The sequence below is a fragment of the Schistocerca gregaria genome, chromosome 2, assembly GCF_023897955.1.
Source record: "Schistocerca gregaria isolate iqSchGreg1 chromosome 2, iqSchGreg1.2, whole genome shotgun sequence".
NCBI classification, from domain to species: domain Eukaryota; kingdom Metazoa; phylum Arthropoda; class Insecta; order Orthoptera; family Acrididae; genus Schistocerca; species Schistocerca gregaria.
This window is the reverse complement of record NC_064921.1, coordinates 480066015-480092020: the sequence shown is the minus strand read 5'-3', so window position 1 is coordinate 480092020 and position 26006 is coordinate 480066015. Positions and strand designations below refer to the sequence as shown.

General features: G+C 42.4%; 1 protein-coding gene across 1 annotated transcript in view; it reads right to left on the bottom strand.

Moving 5' to 3' along the window:
• The window catches only part of LOC126335847 (glycerol kinase-like), a 193131-nt gene that overhangs the window by 34191 nt on the left and 132934 nt on the right, over positions 1 to 26006 (bottom strand). Inside the window, exon 9 of the mRNA XM_049999317.1 lies at positions 5660 to 5803. Coding sequence (XP_049855274.1) covers positions 5660 to 5803 — 144 coding nt within the window. The remainder of the gene's footprint in view (positions 1 to 5659; positions 5804 to 26006) is intronic.

The following is a 26006-nucleotide window of genomic DNA, read 5'->3' as shown; positions in this document are numbered from 1 at the left end:
TCCACGTATACAACCTTCTTTCATGATTCTTAAACCAAGTGTTAGCTATGATTAATTTGTGCTCTGTGCAAAATTCTACTAGGCGGCTTCCTCTTTCATTTCTTAGCCCCAATCCATATTCACCTACTATATTTCCTTCTCTCCCTTTTCCTACACTCGAATTCCAGTCACCCATTACTATTAAATTTTCGTCTCCCTTCACTATCTGAATAATTTCTTTTGTTTCATCGTACATTTCTTCAATTTCTTCATCATCTGCAGAGCTAGTTGGCATATAAACTTGTACTACTGTAGTAGGTGTGGGCTTCGTATCTATCTTGGCCACAATAATGCGTTCACTATGCTGTCTGTAGTAGCTTACCCACATTCCTATTTTCCTATTCATTATTAAACCTACTCCTGCATTACCCCTATTTGATTTTGTGTTTATAACCCTGTAGTCACCTGACCAGAAGTCTTGTTCCTCCTGCCACCGAACTTCACTAATTCCCACTATATCTAACTTTAACCTATCCATTTCCCTTTTTAAATTTTCTAACCTACCTGCCCGATTAAGGGATCTGACATTCCACGCTCCGATCCGTAGAACGCCAGTTTTCTTTCTCCTGATAACGACATCCTCCTGAGTAGTCCCCGCCCGGAGATCCGAATGGGGGACTATTTTACCTCCGGAATATTTTACCCAAGAGGATGCCATCATCATTTAATCATACAGTAAAGCTGCATGTCCTCGGGAAAAATTACGGCTGTAGTTTCCCCTTGCTTTCAGCCGTTCGCAGTACCAGCACAGCAAGGCCGTTTTGGTTAATGTTGCAAGGCCAGATCAGTCAATAATCCAGACTGTTGCCCCTGCAACTACTGAAAAGGCTGCTGCCCCTCTTCAGGAACCACACGTTTGTCTGGCCTCTCAACAGATACCCCTCCGTTATGGTTGCACCTACGGTACGGCCATCTGTATCGCTGAGGCATGCAAGCCTCCCCACCAACGGCAAGGTCCATGGTTCATGGGGGGAGGAAAAAAAGCTTAAAGTTTAATTACTCTGAGTGAAAATCCTAGGTTGTTCTCAAAGCAATCATAAGGAAAATATTAACCATAAAAGATACCAAAGTGAAAACTTCGTTTACGAGGAAGTCTCAAAAGCCATCAATCATCTATGTCTTTCCAAATGAGGAAGACATTCAAGAAGTCTCTATGACATAAGTTATGTGCAAACTTAACACTCTCTTTGATCAATTGGTCATTACTAGCTCCTGTATGAAAGCAGAGTGTAAAGAGAATTAATAGTAACAAAATCTGATTACTGAAATGTAGGGAAAAAAGAAGAAAAATTAAATAAAAGAAATAAAAGTATGTGTTGTGTGAGGAGAGAGAGATAGAGAGAGAGAGAGAGAGAGAGAGAGAGAGAGAGAGAGAGAGAGAGAGAGAGAGAGAGTGGAAAATATTTTAAGATAAATAGTGTACCAATATTTTCTTTGCCTCTTTTTTAAATTCTCAATGTCCCTTTTTAAGTTAATGTAATATAATTTTGCATATTCCATCTTAAAGAACAGTAACATTTGAATCAAATATTTACAATTTAAAAAGAAACACTTTCACTGTCACAAGTCATCCATCTGATAGGGTGAATATAGCATTCTGGATAAAATAAATAGGTGCCCCCACCCTATGCCGAGACTTAGGAAAGAAACAAAAAAAGGTAAATTTTACAATAATATGAAAAACGCAATCTGTAGACACAGACCTATATTTTAAGAAACACAAAAATTGTCCAAAGTCACCCTTTTTGGCAGTAATCAGGCACAAGAATAGCAACTGTGAAAGACCACTGGGCAGCACTGGTGCAGTCTTAATCAAGTCGTAAATATTATTACCCCAGTTTGTAGGTAACTCTTGTGGTGCTAACATGTTATTTCAAATCTTTATTCTATGTGCAATTTAGGAGATCAGGACAAATTGTGTGCATCACTTATTATTTCATGTCAGTAATTATGCAAGTAATAGAACAGAAAAGCAGGCTCAGTGTATTTTGAAATCCCTGTTGAGTAGAGGAAACAAAGTAACTATATGGATGACCATTCTGCAGCTTTCTGATCCTATACAGAATAAATAAAAAGTGAAACTAGACTGTCAAGTATCCTAGTACACCATCTGCAGTCTGCCTACTTACACTACCTCCTCACACAATGCTGATTTAGGGAAGCACAATGAAAGCACTGCACAACCCACAAGACAATGACTTTGTGTCCAATGAACATTCAACACAAACCATCAGCAGTGGTGCCCTCTTTATGATGATTTCAACATATCCAGTTATTCCAGTCAAATAAGCTGCACATACGATGATGACCTATCAAAATATACACTAACTCCTTTGTTGCATAAACTATAGCCTAACTTGCATAAATGGTGCAGATGTGGCAATTTGAAAGTTGCTATTATGAAACTTTCTTTCTAATAAGTTTATTATTTTGTTAATGAGAGGGACAGTCAGCCTGCAACATTTTGAAAAGAATGAATGGCTTCTGGGAGAGTACTCAGAGCAAGATATGAAAAATATTTCATTTGAATAGCTATAAGGGGCAACTTATGTACATCTGCTATCACTACACATTAAATTATAGCTAATGAAAGAGTCTGTGTAGGCATTCTGTAATAATTTGCAAGGATTTGTGTATCTTTTCATGTTTCCTAGATTCTCTGAGATAAAAATTTAGGTTCTGATACAAGAAGCCTGATGAGAGTCATATAGTTTTAAACTATTACGAAGGAGAAAAAAAAGAAGCGTGGGCTTCATTAGAACCAGTGCCACAAAATTTACAAGGTAATCTCCATATGCTGAACAATTAATGGAAAAGATACCATGAGCTTATCAAAGAACAGAAAGTAAAATGGTCCTAAAATGCATTTTTGCCATTCTCATTTTGACTTCTTTTGAAATCTGGGAAAATCTTGGTGAAATTGTGAACATGGAAAATGTTTTGTGCAGCAGGTTTCAACCCTTGAGAAACTTTACCAAGGCAACTGCAATCCATCTATGCTGGCCCATTCCTGTAGGTGAGCCATGAAAGATAATGGATTATAAATGAAAAGAGGAGATAACAAATGAGGCAAATGCATTAGTTAAAATATATGTGTATGGAAAAGAAAGTTTTTGGTGGCTCGACAGCACAGCAGTAAGATGCCGGACTACAGATCAAAGTTCTCAGGTTCGATACCTGGTCAGATCTCTTTTTTTATGTGTCAATTATCACACATTTCACCAAGGGAAATGATTATTACTGTGAAAACAAGTTGCACCATGGTTCATAGTTCATGATAAATTCTACGACATGCTAGAAGTGGCTAAGTAAACCCACTCAAAATACCAGAAAAAGCAATGGCATATCTCCTCCAATAAGACTGTGCAGTGTACCATGGTATTAAAACCAGCATCTGGGGATGATGACAGTTTTAACTTTTTAATACATAACTACCATAATATCTTCAAAACAGAAACTTCCTCCAATATTTTGGGTCATATTTGAACGTCACAAGCAAAAATGTGTAACCAAAGGGCAATTTAATTAAAAACACAAGAAACTCATCGCAAGTTGTTATTTAGTGATATTATAAAAATGCTGTGCATTAAAACTGTGTACATAAAATCCAAGCAGTTATATGAAATGTAGTAACAACTTTAATTCTCACAGATCTTCTTCATTTTTCAATATAGTTGGCATATTCAGTCACAAATGAGTAATGCTCATTCCTCATGAACTTTCTGCTGATATCAGGCTATGACACACACTTTTTTAGTTGGGGTGCCTTTTGCTCAATTAATTACATTGCTGTTACAAAATGCCTCCATCAAGGACTATTAAAGTCTCTTAATGAACCTTTGTGGACTTAAATCATAGGGGGTGAGAACTGTAGGAACCATCTAAATATATCAGGGGTGCACTACACATCAGAGGTTGGTAGCCTTGTTTAAGCTTAGGAGACATTTCATCCAATACACAAAATGGTAGCTGTAGGAGACCCAGAAGAAGTGGCCCCCACAGATGAAGTGTTTAATATCCCAGTAATTAACTGCTGAGACATTCATGATAAACTCCAATCATCTTACACTTGTCTTCCCCCAGTAGCTGAGTGGTCAGCACAACAGAATGTAAATTCTAAGGGCCCAGGTTCGACTGCCGGCTGGGTCTGAGATTTTCTCCGCTCAGGGACTGGGTGTTGTGTTGTCCTAATCATCATCATTTCATCCCCATCGACATGCAAGTCACTGAAGTGGCATCAAATCTAAAGACTTGCACGGTCTACCCAATGGGAGGCCCTAGTCACATGACATCTTACACTTCATTATGTTTCGTACAATTATTTCTAGTTACCAATCTTTATTATGGCTGGTAATGACTATACTACTTCTTATAAACTCTTTGTCACTACTTGCAATGGTGCAACTGTAATTGCATCAATGTTGTATTTCACAAGCGAGTGCACCTGAATGCATCAGTGGAACTGAAAGCATTCAGAATCCAGAAGCTTTCATATTCTTACTATAAATACACATCCAGCAGCCACAAGCTCTGCAGACCATGTGCTGCTTCCACACATAGCTTCCATTCCTTTCTGTTTTGTGCTCAGTTACTCCAGCTGTTTTCAATCCCCAGGGCTGCCAGGTCCTTCATCAGGTCATCCATCCAGCACTGCCTTTAGGTCCTGTGGGGCATATGGTGTTTGGTTTCCCCTCAAATGTTTTCTTCAACTGTCTTTCTTCTGTCGTATTGGCAACATGGCCTCTCTATTGGATTCTTTTGCTCTTCAGCTTTGGTATTATTGTCAGTTGTTGCATTAAGAGGTAGATTTCCTGATCCTTTCCCCTTCTTCATTCTCCTTTATCTGAGATCTGTCCCCCATATCTTCTTCATTACTCTTCTTTCAAATATTAATCGTTCTTCCTTTTCTCTTTCAGCCAGACTCAATGTTTCTGAACTGTAAAAGACCGCTGGGCATGCCGCTGTGTTATATATTCTCATCTTTGTATTTGCTGATATTGATTCTGAGTGTCTCCCTGAGGGAATACATGCATTTCATTTCCACTGCTATTTTTCCTTAATGTCCATTTCAATGCTTTTGTTGTCGGTAAACCAAGTCCCAAGTATCTGAAGTGCTGAACTCCCTTAACATTTCAAACAGCTGCCTTAGGATGAAAATGTGATCTATTGTCAATAGATCTGGACAAAAGCCAGCTTATATTCCTTTACGTTGTTCCTATGAATGATTGTAATTATCTGATCTTCCAATGCTACACATACAAATTAAAAATATTTCTAGCTATATCTCTCCACATAAAACGAGAACGCAGTCCTTTTCTCCAGTTATTGAGGGCATTAAGACAGAGCACTAGCTAAGTTAGATAGGACTGCGAAAAGAATCATCTGATATTCTGCACTAGAAACCATACTGATATTTATGTGAACTGTTTAAGGAAAAACACCGAAAAACTTTAATCAAGATGGCTGAATAGGGATTTAACACCCACTGTCCCTCAATATATATTGAGGCACCTTTAACCCTTCACCACATCTGGGCATACAGTTACTGTTGTGAAGAATTTATCAGAAACTAAAAATACTGCAAGTGGCCATCGTTTATGGGAAAACAACAAGTACAAACCTTCATTACTTATACATGGTTCAAAACAATGATTAGTGTGGAAATTCGGAGCACTAGGTGAACCATTCCACAAATCAATACCCTCAGCTTGGGCAGCTGTCAATGCTATACCCAGGGTTGAAACATCAGGTATAGCTGAACGATCTGCAACAGATACCACTGCATCTGTATAGAATATTTAACAAGAACTGAATATCTTTAATGTTCTTAACACTATCACACATCATAAAATCAACATTACTGCAATGATAATAACCCTGGATTAATACAAGATGAATGAGTTCCTTGTAACATACAGGCATATAGAAAACAAAGTGCAATCTGTTGGCACAGTCATTTAAATTCAGTTCATGATTTGGTACCAAAAGTAGCCTCCATCATACACTGTAAAGTGGCTTGCAAGGCAGAGCTGTGGATGTCGTAACTGAGTCTGTACATTTTTGTAGAATATAGACATGATTCCAGTGCAGTGTGTCATAACTGTTTTGCTGATACGAATAAATAAAAATAAATGGACAGAAAGAAGTGATTGTAACACAAAGTGTTTTGCAACTTCAATACCAGATTTTTATCTATTCACATTCTAGGTTAAAGACACACATATATAAAGTGCATTTAAAAGTAAATTAAGCTACTGGACAAAGTCCTTTCTCAAATGGAGAAAAACACAAGCACAAATTCATATATGCATTACACACACATGGCCACTGCCATTTGCTTTCCATTAACAATCACTTTACAGACACTGTCAGAGCTTTATTTGGCATGTACACTGATATACCAGTTTGTACTAATGGTACCTCTCCCACGGGAAAACATAAATGCATACATTGATGAAAACATTAAAGACAAAAAAGAATCAGTTTTCTGTTACAAAACAAGTTTACAGTTACATACACCAACAATGTTACAATGAGCCATTACAATTTGAAATATTCTATTGAATAACAAGACAGCAGCCAAGTACAGTATTTCTTAATTGTATTTTTGTTCTTATTAGTCTGTTTTTTGCATTTTGAATACCGTTCATATTATATCGTGTGTATGCCTCTTCATTGAATTTATAATTGTTTTAAAGGTACCTCTTTTGTTTGGGTGTTGAAATCAACACTTGTGATACGCCATGTACATTCATACATATTTTTATAAATACCTATTGTTGTGAATAGCCACACTAGTGCCTTTTTTCCTGTTACATGAAGGACGATTTGGAATCTCTACATTAGGTTTCAGAAATATCTCGAGCTATTTTAAATTGCTATTATGTGCGACACCTGACAAATTTTCATTTACCTTTGCCTGACTTCTAGAACAACCCTGCATCTGACTTCACTTAATAATTGTGGTAGTAACCAATTTACTGCATTAGAAGGGGCTGCATTCTTTTTATAGTAAAATAAACATAATAATTTCATAATATTGCTTTAGTGTTTCATATTTAAACTTTTTGTCTTTATTGCTACAGACATTATCTGATCATGAGTGGAAACAGTGTGAGGTGGTCTAGGAGAGCAAATAGCAGGATGAATTGTGGAAGCAGTAGTAAATGGTTTGATATGGGGGAATGTGGCGGGAAGGACCTTCATGTGATCGTTGAGGTCCTCTCCTGGAACTGCAAAATATGCAGCAGGAATAAATTAATAGATAAGCAGGAAGGAAGATCTGTGCCCTTCAGCCACAGTTGGATGAAGCTAGGAGAAAGCTGAGAAGGATGAGGGAAGGTAGTGGTGAGAGGAGGGTGGTGGAGGGGAGAACTGGCAGACGGTAGGATGGCTAGTATGAAGTTCTGTTGTGTCTATCAGCAACAGGTTTCAGCTACCAGATTTGAGGAAGAGGAGCCTCAAGATGGTGAAGAAGTAGGACATGTGCAGCAGACTCTACCCGTGATTACAAAGGTTAGATTCCTAACCCTTGTAATCATGGGTAGAGTCTGCCACACATGTCCTACTTCTTCACCATCTTGACGTCCGCACCCAGTCAGCTCGACAGAATGTCAATCCTAAGGACCCAGGTTCAATTCCCGGCTGGGTTGGAGATCTTCTCCACTCAGGGACCGGGTGTTGTGTTGTCCTAATCATTACCATTTCATCCCCATTGACGTTCAAGTCGCTGAAGTGGCGTCGTATCAAAAGACTTACACCCGACGAATGGTCCACCTGACGGGAGGCTCTAGTCATACAACATTTACATTTTTTTACCATATTGAGGCTCCTCCCCCTCAACTCTAGCAGCTGAAACATTGTGACAAAGCAAGCTGGGATATTTTTTACTTCCTCTCTTGTTTTACCATCTGTCTCCTTAAATTCCTTTATTTTTCCAATTTTAAGTAATTGCCATTAAGATACATAAATGTAATCTAAATTTTCATAAAAGGGAAAGATTGGCCCTCAGTTTTAAAGAATATAACAGCAGATCTAATTTTGTGCTTTTAATTTTATGTAATTGATTTTCTAATTTATGTTGAAAAGACTATAACAAAAGATCTAATTTTGTGCTTAGTTTTATGTAAGTAATTGATTTTTTAATTTATGTTGACTATTCCAAGTTAATACTTTCACTATGGGGCAATATCAGTAATTGTTTCATCACTTAAATTCATCTGTACTAATTGTAAACATTTGGGAGATGGAACAATAGCATTCTTTAAATATTTATTTGGTTCTTTGAAAAAACGTTAGCATAGACAGCCCTTAATTAATTCCAAAGTAATTAACAGATTTGTCAAAAGTACCGGTAACTGTTTGCGTAACTATATATGTTCATTTCATGATTTATAAAAATAATTTGCCCTAACTCTTATAGAAGAAAAAACTGTTAAAAAGACAGAATCTTTTGAGGTATTAAGTTAATTTAATGAATTAAGTTTTAACTGAAATTTCTGTAAATTTAACTTTGAACAATGTGTAGTTTCGGCACCTACTATTGTGAGGATATATATGGGCCCACATTTTGGCCATGAGACAGTCCATCCATGGTCAAGTTTTGGATGAGAAACCTGTGTTGGTTAGAACAACAACAGTGCTTCAAATGTGAAATATGTGTTCAAAATTAGGACGTGTGTTAAAACAATTACATTGTCTGCTCCATATGTACTGTTCTATTCTTCAAGAACTGTCAGCTTTGTAGTTAGGTTTTTACTGCTCATAGATATTCAACAGTAAACTATGGTGACAGTATGTGGATGTTTGCCAGAAAACTATTAATGAGGCTTATTGAAAGTGAAAGTAAACGACTGTGAAACTCAAATGTGCACCTATCGAATGTATCATTAACAGCAGACAGTAATATACTTCCACCCACTATTTTTTCAGCCAGTACATCGACACCGAGGACAACAAATGAAGAAACAAAGAAGGTGAGCACTGCCACAACCTAACACTAATGTTAGCAACAAGGAAGTACTGCTGCCATCTGCCATGTCACAGTAATGGCAGAGGTGTAAGCCTTCAATTACAGGGGAAGTTTGAGCATGAGTATCTGGTCACCAGCAAGTGCTGGACTGGATCAGGTGATTGAGGATTTTGGGACTTTACATAAGGCTTTCAAAGAAGATGACTAGGTAGTTTCAGTGAGTGGGGCAGGGAACACCTTGGATAGGAACAGAGAACACAGCATGGGTAGTTTTCTGAATAAGGCAGTTTCCCTAACTGGTCGCTCCAATTTGAGCATAGTAGAGGTGTTCCAGTGATACGATTGGTCTTGTCTTGGCACTGTTGTATGGCACGAGGCACACATTGCACTGGTACCAGTGGAACTGTTGGGAGATAAGGCTTTTGTCAACTCAAAAGGGTTGGAAAATAAAGATTGGTGGAGATGATTAGTGTGGGGCCCCAATGGTCAAATACCCATTGCCTCTTTTTAGGACAAAACCATAACAACAGGCTCCCCTCTCGTAAAACTATATCAACCAGCTTAGAGACCTCTGCACCATGAATGTGGATAAATAGAATTACCACACAGAGTGTACAGGCACCATGGAAATTTGCTCAGAATTATCTGTTATTCATTCAAATGATCAGAGCATTAAAAATAAAGTACAGTAGCTTCAAGTTGAATAACAGTCTTTGATCAGCATGGTAGTATGCATTACAGAACACTGGTGTAGAGACGATAGTTGCAGCATATAGTGCAGGTCGCTACCGAAAGTCTACTTTAAATGATGAAGGATCATGTATCTTTATCAGGGATAATAAAACAACAGAAAGTCCAGTTTGGAATATCATCATTATTATGAAAGGGATAGATTGCTACTTACCGTAAAGATGACACATTAAGTTGCAGGCAGACACAATGAAAAGACTGTTACATATAAGATTATGGTTCAAATCTGTCTTCATAAAAGGATAATGCACACCCACTCTCACAAGCAAGTACATTCACACACACCTGACCACTATCTCCAGCCACTCTGGCCAGACTGCAACAGAAACACATTCAACAGGTGCAACAATTCAAAGTAGGTCATGAACAGGGAGGGATATCAGGGTACAGAGGGGGAAGAGGAATTAGCAATGCCTAGCATGCCTAGCAGAGCATCCAAGGACTAGAGGAGCAGGATAGAGCTCACACATGCAGCATCAAATTCCAGTGGGGGAGGGGAAAGAGGGGGAAGAAACAGAAGTGGAACAGAGAGGAGTAGAGAAGGGAAAGGACTGGTGGATGCAATGGGAGAAAGTAGCAGACAATGATGGTGAGGGTAGGTTAATTGTGGGGGAGAGGGGGGGGGGGGGGTGGAAACAGTTGGGTAGAAGAGGTTGGGACAGTAGGTTATTGTTAGGTTGACAGGAATATTTTGAGAGCAGAGAATGTGTTGTAAGGGTAACTCCTGTCTGTGGGAGAGGAGGATCCAGATGGATTGCACTGTGAAGCAGCCTTTAAAATCAGGCATGATATGTTCAGTTGTATGTTGTGACACAGGGTGGTCCACTTTGCTCTTCACCACAGTTTGGCAGAGGCCATTCATCCTAATGGATAGATGGATGGTAGTCGTACCAATATAAAAAGCTGAACACTGATTACAATATAGCTGGTATATAATATGGCTACTTTCACAAAAGCCCCAGCCTCTGATAGGGTAGGATAATCCAGTGACAGGACTGGAATAGGAAGTGCTCAGTTGATGGATTGGGCAGGTTTTGCACCAGGTCTTCCACATGAGTATGAGTCCTCTGGCAAGGGACTGAAATTGGGAGTGGCATAAGTACAGATTAGAATACTGTGAAGGTTGGATGGGCAATGGAGCACCACTTTAAGAGGGATATCAGGATGTCCCTAATTCCAGGGCATCAGAGGCCAGGCCACCTTCGAAAGCAGCCATATTAGATACAAGCTCTGCTGAAATTATTGTTCAGCATTTTATATTGGTATGACTACCTACCAGCTGTCCACAAGGATGAACAGCTACCACCAAACTGTGTCCAGAAGTCAAGTGGACCACCCTGTAGCACAATATGCATCTGTACATAATATGCTTTATTTTAATGTCTGCTTCACAACGTGGTCAACCTAAGTTGTCCCCTCCAACACCTGCTTTTCTGAACTGCACAGATGGGAGTTATACTTACAAGACATTATCTGCTCCCGAAATCATCCTGGCCTCAACATATTGTCCCCACACCTTCCATCCAACTGTTTCCACCCTGCCCTTCATGTAATCTCCTCACAATTCACCTCCCCTCACCCTCACTGTGTGCTGCTCTCTGCTGGTGGATCGACAGGTCTTTTCTCCTTCTCTGCTCCTCTCCTTCCCACTCCTCATTTCTTTTTCTTGTCTCCCAAAACTGTGGGCATCATCTATGTACTGCCACCTCAGCGTGCTCTGTCAAGCAGTAATAACCTCACCCCCCATTCCCCCTGTCATACCCTGCGATCCCTGTCCCTTCCCCACCCTGCTTCCAGACTATTGCTCTTGTTCAATGCTTTTCTGTTGCAGTCTGGCCAGAGTGGCTGGAAGTAGTAGTCATGTGTGTGTGACGTGTGCTTGCTTGTGTGAAAGTGTATGCCTTCCTCTTTTTTTGAAGAGGGCTTTAACTGAAAGCTTATATGAAGCAGTCTATTCATTGTGCCTATCTGCTCTGTATGCAACTCAATGAGTCCCTTGTATGATGAGTACAAATAATATTTTTGATATATCAGGAATAATGCACATTTTGAAGTTAGATAAGATCTGACCACAGTGTAGGTAAAAATTTTGAATTGGCAGCCACTGAAGTAACAGAGCTAGATGTCTATAAGAGGTTAATCATCTGTATATTTATTGCTCACCTAGTAGTAGTAGAGACATTTTCTTCAGCAATTAGCTGAAGTCAGGGAAAGATTCTCAGCCCCCAGAACTAACATAATAATATGTGGACACACAGGTGTTCAAGATGAAACTAGTAATAACTTCTTAAAAATTTTGAGTACTTGTGGTGGAAAACAAATGCTAAACACTGCTAATAGGGTTTAAAAACATTCAGCTTCAGTTGTAGCCCATGTACTTATCGACACTGACAGGGAAAATTGTAAAGTATTTGTCAGAGATCTCGACATTTTGGATCATCACTATCAGATAATAAAGCTAACAACAGGCTTGGTGAAACCTGCAGAACTGCACTCCTACAAAAGAATTTCCTCAGATCATATGATACATACTTTTTATAGAACACTGCCAAATTAAACCTGTGTTGAACTGTATATGGAAAGTAATGTAGATGCTAAGTTATCCAAATTCTACACATTTTTTAAATTAATTTTTGAGAAGACATTTCCAAAATTAGTTATTTCTGCTACAGTAGCTATGGAAAATAGATGAGTAACTGTGGCATTAGAAAGTTCTCACAGACACTTAAATTTCTCAGTTCTTCGCAAAAGTGCTGCACTAATTCACAGTTCCTCGAGCACTATCACATGAATAAAAATGTATGAGAAGATACTGCTTGCTGCAAAAAGAAAAAAAAAATCATTAAATAACAAAAAATGTATAATGCAGAAAACTAAAGGAAGGTGGTGTGGGATAGTATAAAACAAGAAACTGGAAAAGACTGACTCAATAATAACAACATACAAATGAAAGATGAGGATAAATAATTGAAAGTCCATAATAAGTAGCAAATTTTTTGAATTATTACACTGATAACCCAAAGCGTTATGACCACTGGTCAATGTGACATTGGATGCTGCCTGGTGACATTGTGGCACACGATGTGGTGACAAACATATGTAAACAGAGCAGACAGACAGTGAATCACCCTAGTGAAGGTATGGGCTGCAAATGGGGAAATCCATTGAGATAAGTGACTTTGACAAAGGGTGGATTATTATTACACAGAGCCCGTAAATGAGTATCTCAAAAACAGTGAATCAGGTCGAATGTTCATGTGCTACTTTCACGAACATCTATGAAAAGAGGTAGAAGGAAGGTGAAACTACAACTAGGCACTAAATGGTTGGACATCCGTGCCTCTACACTCAATGTGTGCTTCAAAGGCTTGTCTGTACTGTAAAGTAGAATAGATGGTGATCCGGCATCTCTGCTGAAAGAGCACTATGCTGGTGAATGCTCAACTGTTTCAGATCACACCGTTCATCGTACACTGGTGAACATAGAGCCCCGCAGCAGACCACCCCTTCATGTTTCACATGTTGACCCAATCAAATCGTCAATTACAACTGCAGTGGGCACAGGACAATTGGGATTTGACTGTCAATCGGCTCTTTGGATGGATCACATTTTTGCTACACTAGGTCGATGGTCGTCTCCATAAATGCCATCATCACAGCATGCCATGGACACAGGCTGGTGGGAGCAGTATTAGGTATGGGAGTCAACCACCCACACTTGCATGGAACCTGTGGTGGTAATCAAAGACACACTGACAGCTGTGAACCACCTGCATCCCTTCATTCTTGACATCTTCCCTGGCTGTGATGTCATATTTTAGCTGTCTGTGTTCTGAAGGAAAGCACAGACAGCAAATAAGCTCTATTAACAAATATAATGAATTAGTCTTTCAGTTATGTGTTTCCCTGGCATACATAAAGCATGCACAAGAGATGCTCTCACTAGAGAAAGGTAATGCAGAAAGCAATGAAGCCTACAGGTCAGTTTCAGTGCTGTCTTCATTCTCAAAAATAAGTGAGGCAATCATGAAAAAGATACTGACAGGTTACATAAGTGCAACTTCTTTAACAAAGCACAGTTTGATTTCAGAAGTGGAAGAAGTACAATATTGGCCATTGTGAAGTTCACAAAAGTTGTACTTGAAGCTCTTGAAAGGAATGATTGCGTTACAGGCATTTCCGTAGACTTCTTCAAGGCTTTCAGCACTTACTACTACTATCAAGGAAGTTAGAAGCGCTAGATATCACAGGAACCACAGATGAGTGGTGCCAGTCTTACTTGGAAAACAGGGTGCAAAAGTTGGAGATCATTCACACACCTGCTGGTGATAAATTTTTAGTAGAACAATTGTCAGGCAAGAAATATATAAACAGCATAGTGTATTAGGTTCAATTCTGTTCTTAACATAAAATATAAGACATTGAGGACATAATATAAAATGTTAAGATTTGGAGGAAAAAGTCCTCTTCACTGATGACAGCAATATCATAGTCACTGATAAAACATCAGAAGTCCTGTTAGAGACAAATGAGACCCTCAAGGATGTTTACAGTTGGGCAGCATGTAATAAATTAACATTGAACATACAGACATAAACAGTACATACATCAGCATAAAGAGGGGAATCATCCCTGTCACTTTAAATATAAATGATACATTTATAGATTATCTAGCAAACACAATGTTTGCTGGGATGAACTGTGATAGTCAGATAATGTGGAATGAACATACATACAAAGATACTGGCAAAAAGAATGTCATCAGCATGTTATTCTCTTAGGGTGTTAGCATCAGCTTGTACCAGCCAATGTCTTGAGGTGACATACTATGCCTACATACTCTCAGTTCTTATCTGTTGAGTTCTTTTCTAGGGATCGAAGACACAAAATATGGACACAGTTGTTAAACAGCAGGAAAGGGCCATAAGAAGCAGTAGTTGGGCTCAGTGTAAGGAGCACTTGGGCATCCTTAGTGCACTAAGCAAGTACGTCTATCAATCTGTGGTGCATTGCAGTAATACTTTTATACATAATCACAGAACATGACCCAGTGTGAAGTTACGTTTACCCAGAAAAGCAAATAAAAACTCATAACAGTGTTTTATATCAGCTGATAAAGTTGTATAATAAATTTCCAAAGAAAATGAAAAAGATTACTCAAATACTTCTGCTTAAAAAGGCAGCTAAAACATTCTTGAAAAGTAATGCACACTACAAAATTAAAGATTAGAGGACAAAGAGTAGCAGATAGAAATGAAAGGAGATAACTACAGCACCTGGTCACATTTCAATCCTTGATTATGATTTACTGCATTCATAAGGACAATTAAATGAGGAAAAGACCCAGAATATATGGTTCAGTCTATCAAAAAGTACAAAAAATAGAAAAAACAAAAGGCAATGTTTTTAGGTATCATACTTGATAATAGTCTAACATGGAACTCTCACATTGATCAAATAGTGGTTAGGTTGTCAGGAGTTATATATTTGTTGAAGAGACTGATGTGTTGTGTGATATTTGAGTACATAAGGACAGCGTACTTTGCCTTTTTTCAATCTGTTTTAAGGTATGGGTTAATACTCTGAGGAAACAGCAGAAAAATAAATGAAATTATAGTGATTCGGAAGAAAGCAATTAGAGTTCATTACATATAGAATTTTAATAGTTATTAATTTATATATTCTTGACAGTGTTAACTGCATACTTGCTGAATTACCTAATTTAAGTGTAACAAATCAAAGACATGACTACTATACAAGAACCTGTACTTCTCTACTGCTGCCACAAAATAGATTAGCTAAAACTAACAATAGTCATAAGTATATGGCAATTAAAATATATAACAAATTGTCTAAAAATGTGTCAATCAAGCCTGATAAATTATTTAAAGAAAACGTACATAACTTCTTGTTAACTAATCCATTCTATTCATTAGAAGAATTTTTATAAATGCCCAATATCAACTTAAATATGAAAAAAATTATTTTGTAAAATTAATAGGTGAAGTGAACTGACGAAGTCTAATGCATGTAATAATGCTGAATGACCAATAAAGAATATGAATCTGAATCTGAAATAATATGTTAAGCACACAATTGCATATGGAACCTGGAGTTGGTGCAAAGGGCTCAGCAGATCTTCACATTCCGTGAGTTATCAGCAGGTGTCCTCAGTGTATGCAGCAATTACGAACAAAACTATGTTTTATTTGCAGGTTAGCTGGAACAAATTGTATGTAAAACAAGGAACATTATACAATAAGGACTTATCCAGTGAGGCAGTGCAGCTGTTAAGACACTGATCTCATATATAGGACGATGGAGTTACTCTGTCCAACTATTTCGATTTCAGTTTTCTGTGGTTTTCCTGGATTGTTAAGGGAAATGCCAGGATGGGTCTGGCTGACCACCTATCCTATCCCCATAGGCTACCTCTCCAGCCTCATAAGGCACGTTCTGTATTCTGTGTGTTGTATATCTTGGCCTAATGATTTGCATTGCATTATCTAGACAGATCCTACATCATTGTGAGATGATCTTTGGATGAATAAAGATGAATAATAAAAAAACTAAAAACAGCATTTATCTGTTGATAAATTCTTCAGTTATTATTATTTAAGTTATTTAAATTAGTTAACTTAAGAAAAGATGGTAGTCTGTTGTAAAAAAATTGTTCCTATTGTATGTGGACTGCAGTGTACAGCCCTTTTACTACTTATAATTCTGTGAAAGTTTTCCCTTTCCTATTTTTTGTAATTACGAACATTGCTGTTCATTATATTATGTTCAGGAATTATGTAGGGTATTCAGTAAGTAATGCAACACATTTTTGTTCTGAAAGTAGGTTTATTCAGGATTCCAATACACCATATTATTCCATTATCCCATCATCCACATGCTGCTTACTGTGTAGTGCATCCTTCATTGGGCCAAAGAGATGGAAGTCAGAAGGTACGAGATCTAGGCTGTAGGGTGAGTAAGGGAGAACAGTCCAATGAAGTTATGTGAGCATCTCTGTGGTGTGCAGACTTGTGTAAGGCCTTGTGTTGTCATGGAGAAATAGAAGTTCATTTACATTTGTTTGACAATGAATACACTGAACCTATTTCTTTGGTTACCTGAGGGTAGAACAGCACACTTTATAGTTGATCGTTCCACCTTGAGGGAAGACATGAAACAGAATAACCTCTTCAGGGTCCCAGAAGACCACCACCATGACTCTTTCACTGTGGGGGCAGCTTTGAACTTTTTCTTTGGAGGAAGGACAGTGTGGTGCCACTCCATGGATTGTCGTTTTGTTTCCAGTTCAAAGTGAACCCAATTTTAATCCTCTGTGATGATGTTTGACAGAAAATTGTATGGTTAGCCTTTAACATACAGGAAATTCTGCACTAATAGTCCTTTATCACTATTTATGACATTCTGTTATGTGGTGAGGAACCAGTGTGCGCACACCTTTGAATACCTCAGCTGGTGGACAAGTGTGTCAGCACTACCAGTGAAGGCATCCAGTTGAGCAGTGAGGTATTTGATTGTGATCCACTGATCACCTTGAATGAGCATGTTCACACATTCCAACTTCGCAGGAGTCACAGCTCTGTGTGGCTGGTTGGCATGCAAGAGATCGGACAGGTTTGCGCAGCCTTGTTGCGAGGATGACAAACATCTTTACCAATGATTCACCACACTTTCGTTCACTGCCAGGTCTCTGTAGATATTCTGCAACTGCTTCTGAATATCTGCAGTGACTTGGTGTTCCGTCAAAAGGAACTTGGTGACAGCTCTCTGCTTCGAGCACACCCCTGTTACAGACACCATTTTGAAGGCTACTTATATCGCCACCAGCTATCAGAATTTCATGAAACAATAGGGGCTGAAGCAGGAATATTCCATGACATCCCAAAATGAATTTTGCATTTTTTCAACCCAAACTGGCCAAGGAAAAAAAAGTTGTATTACTTATTGAACATCCCTCATAGTTACACAAATATGACTACCTGCAGGATGTACATAGAAATATGGTAAGGATTTAAAATTTTTACATCTGAGGAACAGTTCTGTGAGACAGCTTAATCTACATTTAAATGTAATACTCATTAAATGAATTTTTGGATATAGGAAGTGGGTAATTTCCCAACCCCCATCCCCTCACCCAACTAAAAAAAAAAAAAAAAAAATAAAAAAAAAAAAAAAAAAAAAATAAAAAAATAAAAATATTAAGTGTCATGTAATATTTTGTGTAATGTAATATCTTTTATAGACACCTTTTATTAACTTGACACGTTCCACATCATTACAAAGTCTTGTATTCATGATCTATGAAACAAGTACTAATCTAATCTAATATGTCTGTCTGCACTCAACACCTTCTCTATGTGGTGATATTGTGATGTTCTGTGTTAATGATCTGCTCCCTCATGTGAAAGCTCAGTCCGAGTTATCTACAAATGACAACTTAGTTCTTGCAGAGGTTAACACAAGCAAAACATCCATGCAGTGCTATGTTTTGCTTAAATAATCTAACACAATGGTTCCATTTCAAATCTTAGTGATACAGACACTGACGTTTAAAGACAATTGTGCCATTACAACTCATAATAATGAAAAGAGTTACAGAAAGTAAATATCTAAAGTTCTTAATGAATGAACATGAACAATATCTGAATAAATTGCACAGTATCATATCCAAATACTAAATGAAAGGAAAGAGGATGGTGCAGTGGGAATGGCATGTAAGTAGCATTGTTGCAACACACATACTGGAATTTTGCACACCGCACTAAATTCACTAAAATTTTCCTCTAATGATAGCATTAAAATGTCTTCGTCTGCTATATTTAATGGCTTAACCATCCTGTATGTCATAGTTAATCAGTCTGCATGATAAACTTCTTTCATGAACAATTACATCAAAATGGTCTTATATGTGTAGAATAAAGATAATTAAAAACAAAAACAAAATGAATTAGTGTAAGACATAAACGTACCAACTTACGAACAGTTAAAGCTAAGTCAAGGTAAACTTAGCAGCCAGTCTTTCTTTAACCCAGCTGAAACCACATCATCAACCTGATGCTGACAAACTTATTGACATAAAGTTTGTCCATGACTTCCTGTCCCCTCAGGTATCCATATTCCTTTTCTTGTAGGCAGAATCAAACTAATTCCATCTGCTTGAACACTTGATAGTTTCAGAAAACACAAATATTTCTATTCACATTTATTCATCTAAAACAAGTTTATGTCTCCAGAACTGTTCAGCTACAAAACAAATACAAGCAGCATTTTAGTTTCCTGGCTACCATATTCATATACTACCAAAGCAATGAGTTGTCTGCATTAGGCGGTGGTGGTGGTTGTTGGGATGCTTAAGGGGGACGAAACAGCTAAGGTCATCAGTCCCCCATGCCAAAAACAGGCGAAACAAAATTTACGGAACAGGTATAACCCCAAGGGGGGAGGAGACGCCCCTCCCCCCAGTCACTGAAAGAACACCAATGTGGCAGCGAATACTAGAGACAAGAAGAGTACAGACGAACACCGGGCAGAAAGAAACAGAAGAAAAGAAGAGGGCCGGAGACTGGTTGACTGACCATGGGAACAAAAATTGGGAAAGAGTCAACCATCCGAATACACACATTAAAATCTGCAACCAATGAGAGACTCGAAGACAAGATACACAGAAAGGGAAAGGGGCAGGTCCCCCCTAAATGGAACCATAAAAAGGACTACCACGGATAAAATTTAAAACGTCGTCAGACATGGAGGCATCGTCGCATAAAACCAAAGGTGGGTGCGCAGGCGGGGACACTCCAACAAAATGTGGGCAACTGTCAACCGGGACCCACACTGACACAGGGGGGGGGGGGATCCTCCTGACGCAAAAGATGTCTGTGCGTCAGGTAGGTATGGCGGATGCGGAGCCGACACAGGATGACAGAGTCCCTGCGAGAAGACCGCAGGGAGGACCGCCACACATCAGTCGTCTCCTTAACAGCCCGCAGTTTATTCGGCAAAGTCAGGCTACGCCACTGGTCATGCCACATCTGAAGCACCTTACGGCGCAATGCCAGCTGCAGGTCACGAGCCGGGAGGCCGATCTCCAAAGTGGGGGCATCGATCGCCCCTTTGGCCAGCCTGTCGACACGTTCGATCCCCGGGATGCCAACGTGACCTGGCGTCCAAACAAAGACCACCGAACGACCAGAGCGGGTAATGGCAAAAACAGACTCCTGAATAAAGGATACCAGAGGAGAAGAGGTATAGCAGCGGTCGATAGCCTGGAGGCTGCTCAGGGAGTCACTGCAGATGACGATGGACGTACCTGAGCAGGAACGCATATGCTCAAGAGCGCGCAATATGGCCACCAGCTCTGCAGTAAAAATACTGCAGCCAGCTGGCAAGGAGCGCTGTTTAACATGGGCAGTGTGATCAAAAGCGTAGGCAGTACGACCATCCACCAGGGAACCATCAATGTAGACAGGCTCACAGCCTGAAAATGAGGCGAGGAGCGCAAGAAAACGGCGACAGAGGGCCACATGCGGAACCGAGTCCTTCGGTTCCCATGCCGAGTCCAGGCGGACGGACGGCCGGGGCATACACCAGGGAGGCGTGGGTGCACGGACCCGGAAGGGTGGCAGAAGAGGGAACGACCCCAGTGCCGACAGCAGTGACTGGACGCGGACAGCAATGGAAAGCCCAGACCTAGGTCACCAGTCGGGCAGAGGGAGGACCCTGGTAGGGAAAAGCAGGCGATGATTGGGATGGCCCGGTGAACAATGCACGTGGACAGCATAGTCGGCGAGCAGTCGGTGGCGGCGAATTTGCAGCGGGGGAACCCCGGCCTCCACCAGTAGACTATCGACGGGGCTCGTACGGAAAGCGCCAGTTGCAAGCCGAACCCCACAGTGGTGTATGGGGTCCAACAACGTCAACACTGGGGGTGATGCCAGACCCACAGGCCAGGCTTCCATAATCAAGCCTGGACTGCACAAGGGCTCTGTACAATCACAACAGCATGCAGCGAACTGCACCCCAAGACGCGCGGCTCAGGCAGCGGAGGGCATTGAGGTGCCGCCAGCACTTTTGCTTCAGCTGAGTAATATGAAGAACCCATGTGAGCCGGGCATCAAAGACGAGTCCTAAGAAGTGGCTAGTGTCCACCACTTCAAGTAGGTGACCGTTGAGGTAAAGTTCCGGATCAGGGTGGACCGTCCAACGCCTGCAGAAGTGCATAACTCGAGTCTTGGCCGCAGAGAACTGAAATCCATGAGTCAGAGCCCATGATGCTGCCTTGCGAATGGCTGCTTGCTGCTTGCAGCCTGCGTTCGGCGACTCCCATAGTCATAGAGCTAAAGGAGATGCAGAAGTCGTCAGCATACAAAGAAGGAGACACCGACGACCCCACGGCTGCAGCCAGACCCTTAATGGCCACTAGAAATAAGGAAACGCTCAACACCGAGCCCTGCGGGACCCCATTTTCCTGTATATAAGATGAACTAGAGGCGGCACCAACTTGCACCCGGAAAGAGCGGTGCAATAAAAAGTTTTGAAGAAAAGCTGGGAGCTGACCATGAAGACGCCACTCACGCAACTTAGCAAGAATGTGATGCCTCCACGTTGTGTCATATGCCTTCCGCAGATGCTGACGGCGGGAAAAGGCCGTACGGATAGCAGATTCCAGCCGCACCAAATTGTCCGCAGCAGACCGGCCCTGACGGAAGCCACCCTGGGATGGAGCGAGGAGACCGTGCGACTCAAGGACCCAACACAAACGCCGCCCGACCATACATTCGAGCAATTTGCACAAAACGTTGGTGAGGGTAATGGGACAATAGCTGTCCACCGCCAGAGGGTCCGCACCATGCTTCAAGATGGGGACGATAACACCCTCTCGCCATTGCGACGGGAACACGCCCACGCTCCAAATGCGGTTAAAGATGGTGAGGATGTGTCTCTGGCAGTCCCTGGAGAGATGCTTCAGCATCTGCGCATGGATGCAGTCCGGTCCTGGTGCTGTATCAGGGCAATCGGCGAGGGCAGCGAGGAATTCCCTCTCGCTGAAAGGAGCATTGTATTTTTCAGAACGACGTGTGTGGAATGATAACGGCGTCCGCTCAGCGCGCTCCTTGAGAGAGCGAAAGGCAGGAGGGTAAGTTGCAGTCGCAGAGCTCGTAGCAAAGTGCGCGGCAAGGTGGTCAGCAATGGCGGCAGCGTCAGTGCAGACAGCGCCGTCCAGGGAGATTCCAGGGACACCCATAGGGGTCTGGTATCCATAAATCCGCCGGATGCGGGACCACACGAGCAACGGGGAGCCCAAGGATGAAACGTTCTCTCCCAGCACTCCTGCTTACGCCGTGCAATAAGACGACGGGCCAAGGCACAGAGCTTCTGAAAGGCGATGAGGGTCTCCAGAGACGGGTGCCGCTTTTGACGCTGGAGAGCCCGCCTACGGTCGCGAATAGCCTCAGCAATCTCCAGCGACCACCAGGGGACAGCCTTCCTCCGAGGGAGTCCAGAAGAGCGGGTGATGCCAGTCTCGGCCACAGAAATAATTGACGTGGTCAAGACACGGACCACCTCGTCAATGTCACCCTGTGGGGGAGAAGCAATGGTTGCAGCGGAAGTAAAAGCTGGCCAGTCAGCCCTGTTGAGAGCCCAGCGGGGCAGGCGCCCAGAAGAATGACACTGGGGCAGTGACAAATAGATGGGAAAATGGTCACTACCACACAGGTCAGGATGCACTCTCCAGTGAAGGGATGGGACAAGTCCGGGGCTGCAAAGAGAGAGATCGATGGCCGAGAACGAGCCATGGGCCACACTGAAATGCGTGGGAGCACCGGTGTTCAAGAGGCTAAGGTCGAGCTGAGCCAACACATGCTCCACGGCGCGACCGCGGTCATCGGAGACAGTCTCACCCCATAGAGGGTTGTGGGCATTGAAATCGCCCAGAAGCAGCAATGGCGGCGGGAGTTGAGCCAGCAGCGCAGCCAAGACATGTCGGGGGAGCTGCCCATATGGAGGAACGTAAACAGAGCAAACAGTAATAGCCGGCGAGAGCTTAATCCTGACAGCGACTGCCTCTAAAGGCGTCAGAAGGGGTACTGGCGAGCTACAGACAGAGTGGTGAACAAAGAGGCAAACTCCACCTGAAGCTCGTTGACAGTCAGCGCGGTTCTTATAGTATCCCCGATAACCACGAAGGGCAGGGGTCCGCATTGCTGGAAACCAAGTTTCCTGAAGAGCAATGCAGAGAACAGGGGAAACACTCAGAAGCATCGGGAGCTGAGGCAGGTGGCGGAAATAACCGCCGCAATTCCACTGGAGAATGGAAGCAGGAAGGGACTGGGAGGGCGTCAAGGCGACTGAGAGGCAGACGGCGCCTCAGAGTCAACGGCCGCCACCGGGCGAGAGTCAGCTGTGTCCATAGGAGAGGCCCCCGAGGGTTCCGTGAGGGCGAGATCCACTGCAGAGGCGAGGATCTCCACCTCATCCCCAGAGCCAGAACTATGTACAGCAGGCGGTACTGAAACCGCCGGAGCGTCCTTCTTCTTGGACACGTTCCGTTCCTTCTTCTTGCGTCTGTCCTTTGGCTTAGAGGGCTGGGAGAGTTCCTCTGAAGGAGCGACGGAGGCTGACGACGACGCAGAAGCCCGACGACCAGCAGGTGGCGGAACCTTCAGCCACTGGCTGACATCCGGCGGGGTAGGAGAAGAAACAGAAGAAGGGAGGGCCCTGAGGGACCCCTTCCGCGAGAGAGTAACCGGCAGAGGCAACGCCGGCGGAGAAGGAGGGGGAGGGATCGAGCCCCCTGGTTTTGGAGCAGATGTCACTCCCGAAGCATGTGCGGGGGGAGTGACAGAAGAGGGTTTGCCCCCAACTGCTAAGGGGGCAACAGAGGAAGGCTTGCCCCCAGACACGAGGGGGACAGACAGAGATGTACGGCCCCGAGGGCCCACTGAAGGTGGCACAGATGAGGCGACAACTGACGCCCGCGAGGGCGACGATAACGTGGCTGCAGCATAGGATGTTCGAAGTGGGGCAGGATACAACCTTTCGAATTTAAGTTTTGCCTCGCGATAAGTAAGCCGGTCCAGGGTCTTAAATTCCATTATCTTCCGCTCCTTATGAAGAACGGGTCAGTCCGGCGAGCATGGAGAGTGGTGTTCCCCACAGTTGACACAGACAGGCAGAGGCGCACATGGAGAATCGGGATGAGAGGGGCGTCCGCAATCTCGACATGTGGCGCTGGATGGGCAACGGGAGGACATATGCCCAAACTTCCAGCACTGGAAGCACCGCATTGGGGGAGGGACGTATGGCTTGACATCACAACGGTAAACCATTACCTTGACCTTCTCAGGCACCCTCGAAGGCCAAGATAAAGGCACCGGTGGCCACCCTGTTATTCTTGGGTCCTCTGTGCACACGACGGACAAAATGCACACCACGTCGTTCCAAGTCAGCTCTCAGCTCGTCATCGGACTGGAACAAGAGGTCGCGATGGTAAATAATCCCCTGGACCATATTTAAGCTACTGTGGGGAGTGACGGTAACAGGTATGTCTCCCAGCTTATCACACAAGAGCAACACCTGTGACCGGGCTGGGGAGGACGTCTTGAGGAGGATGGACCCATTCCTCATTTTAGACAACCCCGCCACTTCCCCAAACTTATCCTCCAGGTGTTCCACAAAAAACAGAGGCTTTGTCGTAAGAAAGGAGAAACCATCAGTCCTGCTGCAGACAAGGTATTGTGGTACATAAGGCTCCAGCTTGGCACTAGATCGGCGTCCCTCCCACGGCGCAGCCAACGAGGGGAACGACTGAGGGTCATATTGTGCAGCATCAAATTCAATTCTGCCTCGCTTAGAGACGCTGGTGGCAGTGCGACCACCAGCTTGGTGAGATTTATTGCACTTCATTGCGCCACATCCGCCCAGATGCCACCTACTCCGAACGAGGGCTCTCCCCAAGGGCACCACCCAGCCAAAGTAACGGGTACCTGGCCGATATCCCATTGCCCGGAGTCCCCATGCCCCAGACAAGATGGGCACATACTCCTTGGCATGCATGGGGAGGAAACAGCTCTGGCATCTGTAGTGCGATCCCTGCGTGGTCAGGGGGCTACCACCAAGAGGGTACATGACGACCCCACCACAACGGACTGGCTACCGTGCTGGATTTTAAGTGTTGAAAGGGTCCACAGTTGTCGTGGGCGCGAAGAAGGGGATTGCGCACAAGACGAGGAGGCAACCCATAAGACATGGGGTGTAAATGCCGCCACACGACAATGGGTAGCACGCAAGATGGAGGTGCACGATGGACCAATAGAAAAACAACACGTAAGGCGTCCTTCCCCAAATGGCACGCACTAACAACGGAAATTTTGAAAATGGCAGGTCAAACCCAAGAGGAGACCATCACATAAGGCCGAAACTTTTGAGACTCCTTTTAGTTGCCTCTTACGACAGGCAGGAATACCGCGGGCCTATTCTTACCCCCGAACCCGCAGGGGGTTGTCTGCATTAGTATAGACCTATTAGTTCTTGTGTATTATGCATCAAAGCAAAAAGTGATCTGTGGAGGAGGGATTTTCTTTTGAGAGGGTGGGAAAAGGGGGGGGGAGAAAGAAAGAGAGAGAAAGAGAAATTGAAAGTAGTCTGCTTATACTTTCCATGTCACTAAACCATGCAAATTGTGGTTACAGGAAACTATGAATAAAACTGTTTTATGCTTAAATATGGCCATAGTGGAATCTGGAGAACTGTTTCATCACCTGGAATAATGCACTGCAGGGAGCCTGGAAGAAGACTAAGTCTCATTCACTTCACTGCCACCAATTAGCTGTCACCTTCCGACATAAGTACATTATGGTACATAACAGATTTTCAGCCTCGAACAGTGTCTTTATACTGTGATAAATTCAGCCAAGACAGATCAATTCAGTGGCAGGAGGTAAGCAGTCTGCTACAAATGAGTTCTAGGCCCCAACATAAAATGTCACAGGCAAGGTCTAATACAAAAGAGGCAACTCTTATGCTGCAGGTTAGGTCTGGTCTGCAGTACATCACTCATTCACTGACGTAAAATTGATCAGTTCTGATGAAACTTGTCACACTGTAAGGACACAATTCAAACACCAACAATCCAGCACATGCAACAGACAGTTCCTTAGCAGTCTCATTTTTCTGTGATGACGTAGTATACTTGTTCTTGAATCTCATCTTAATGAGTATTGACATATTT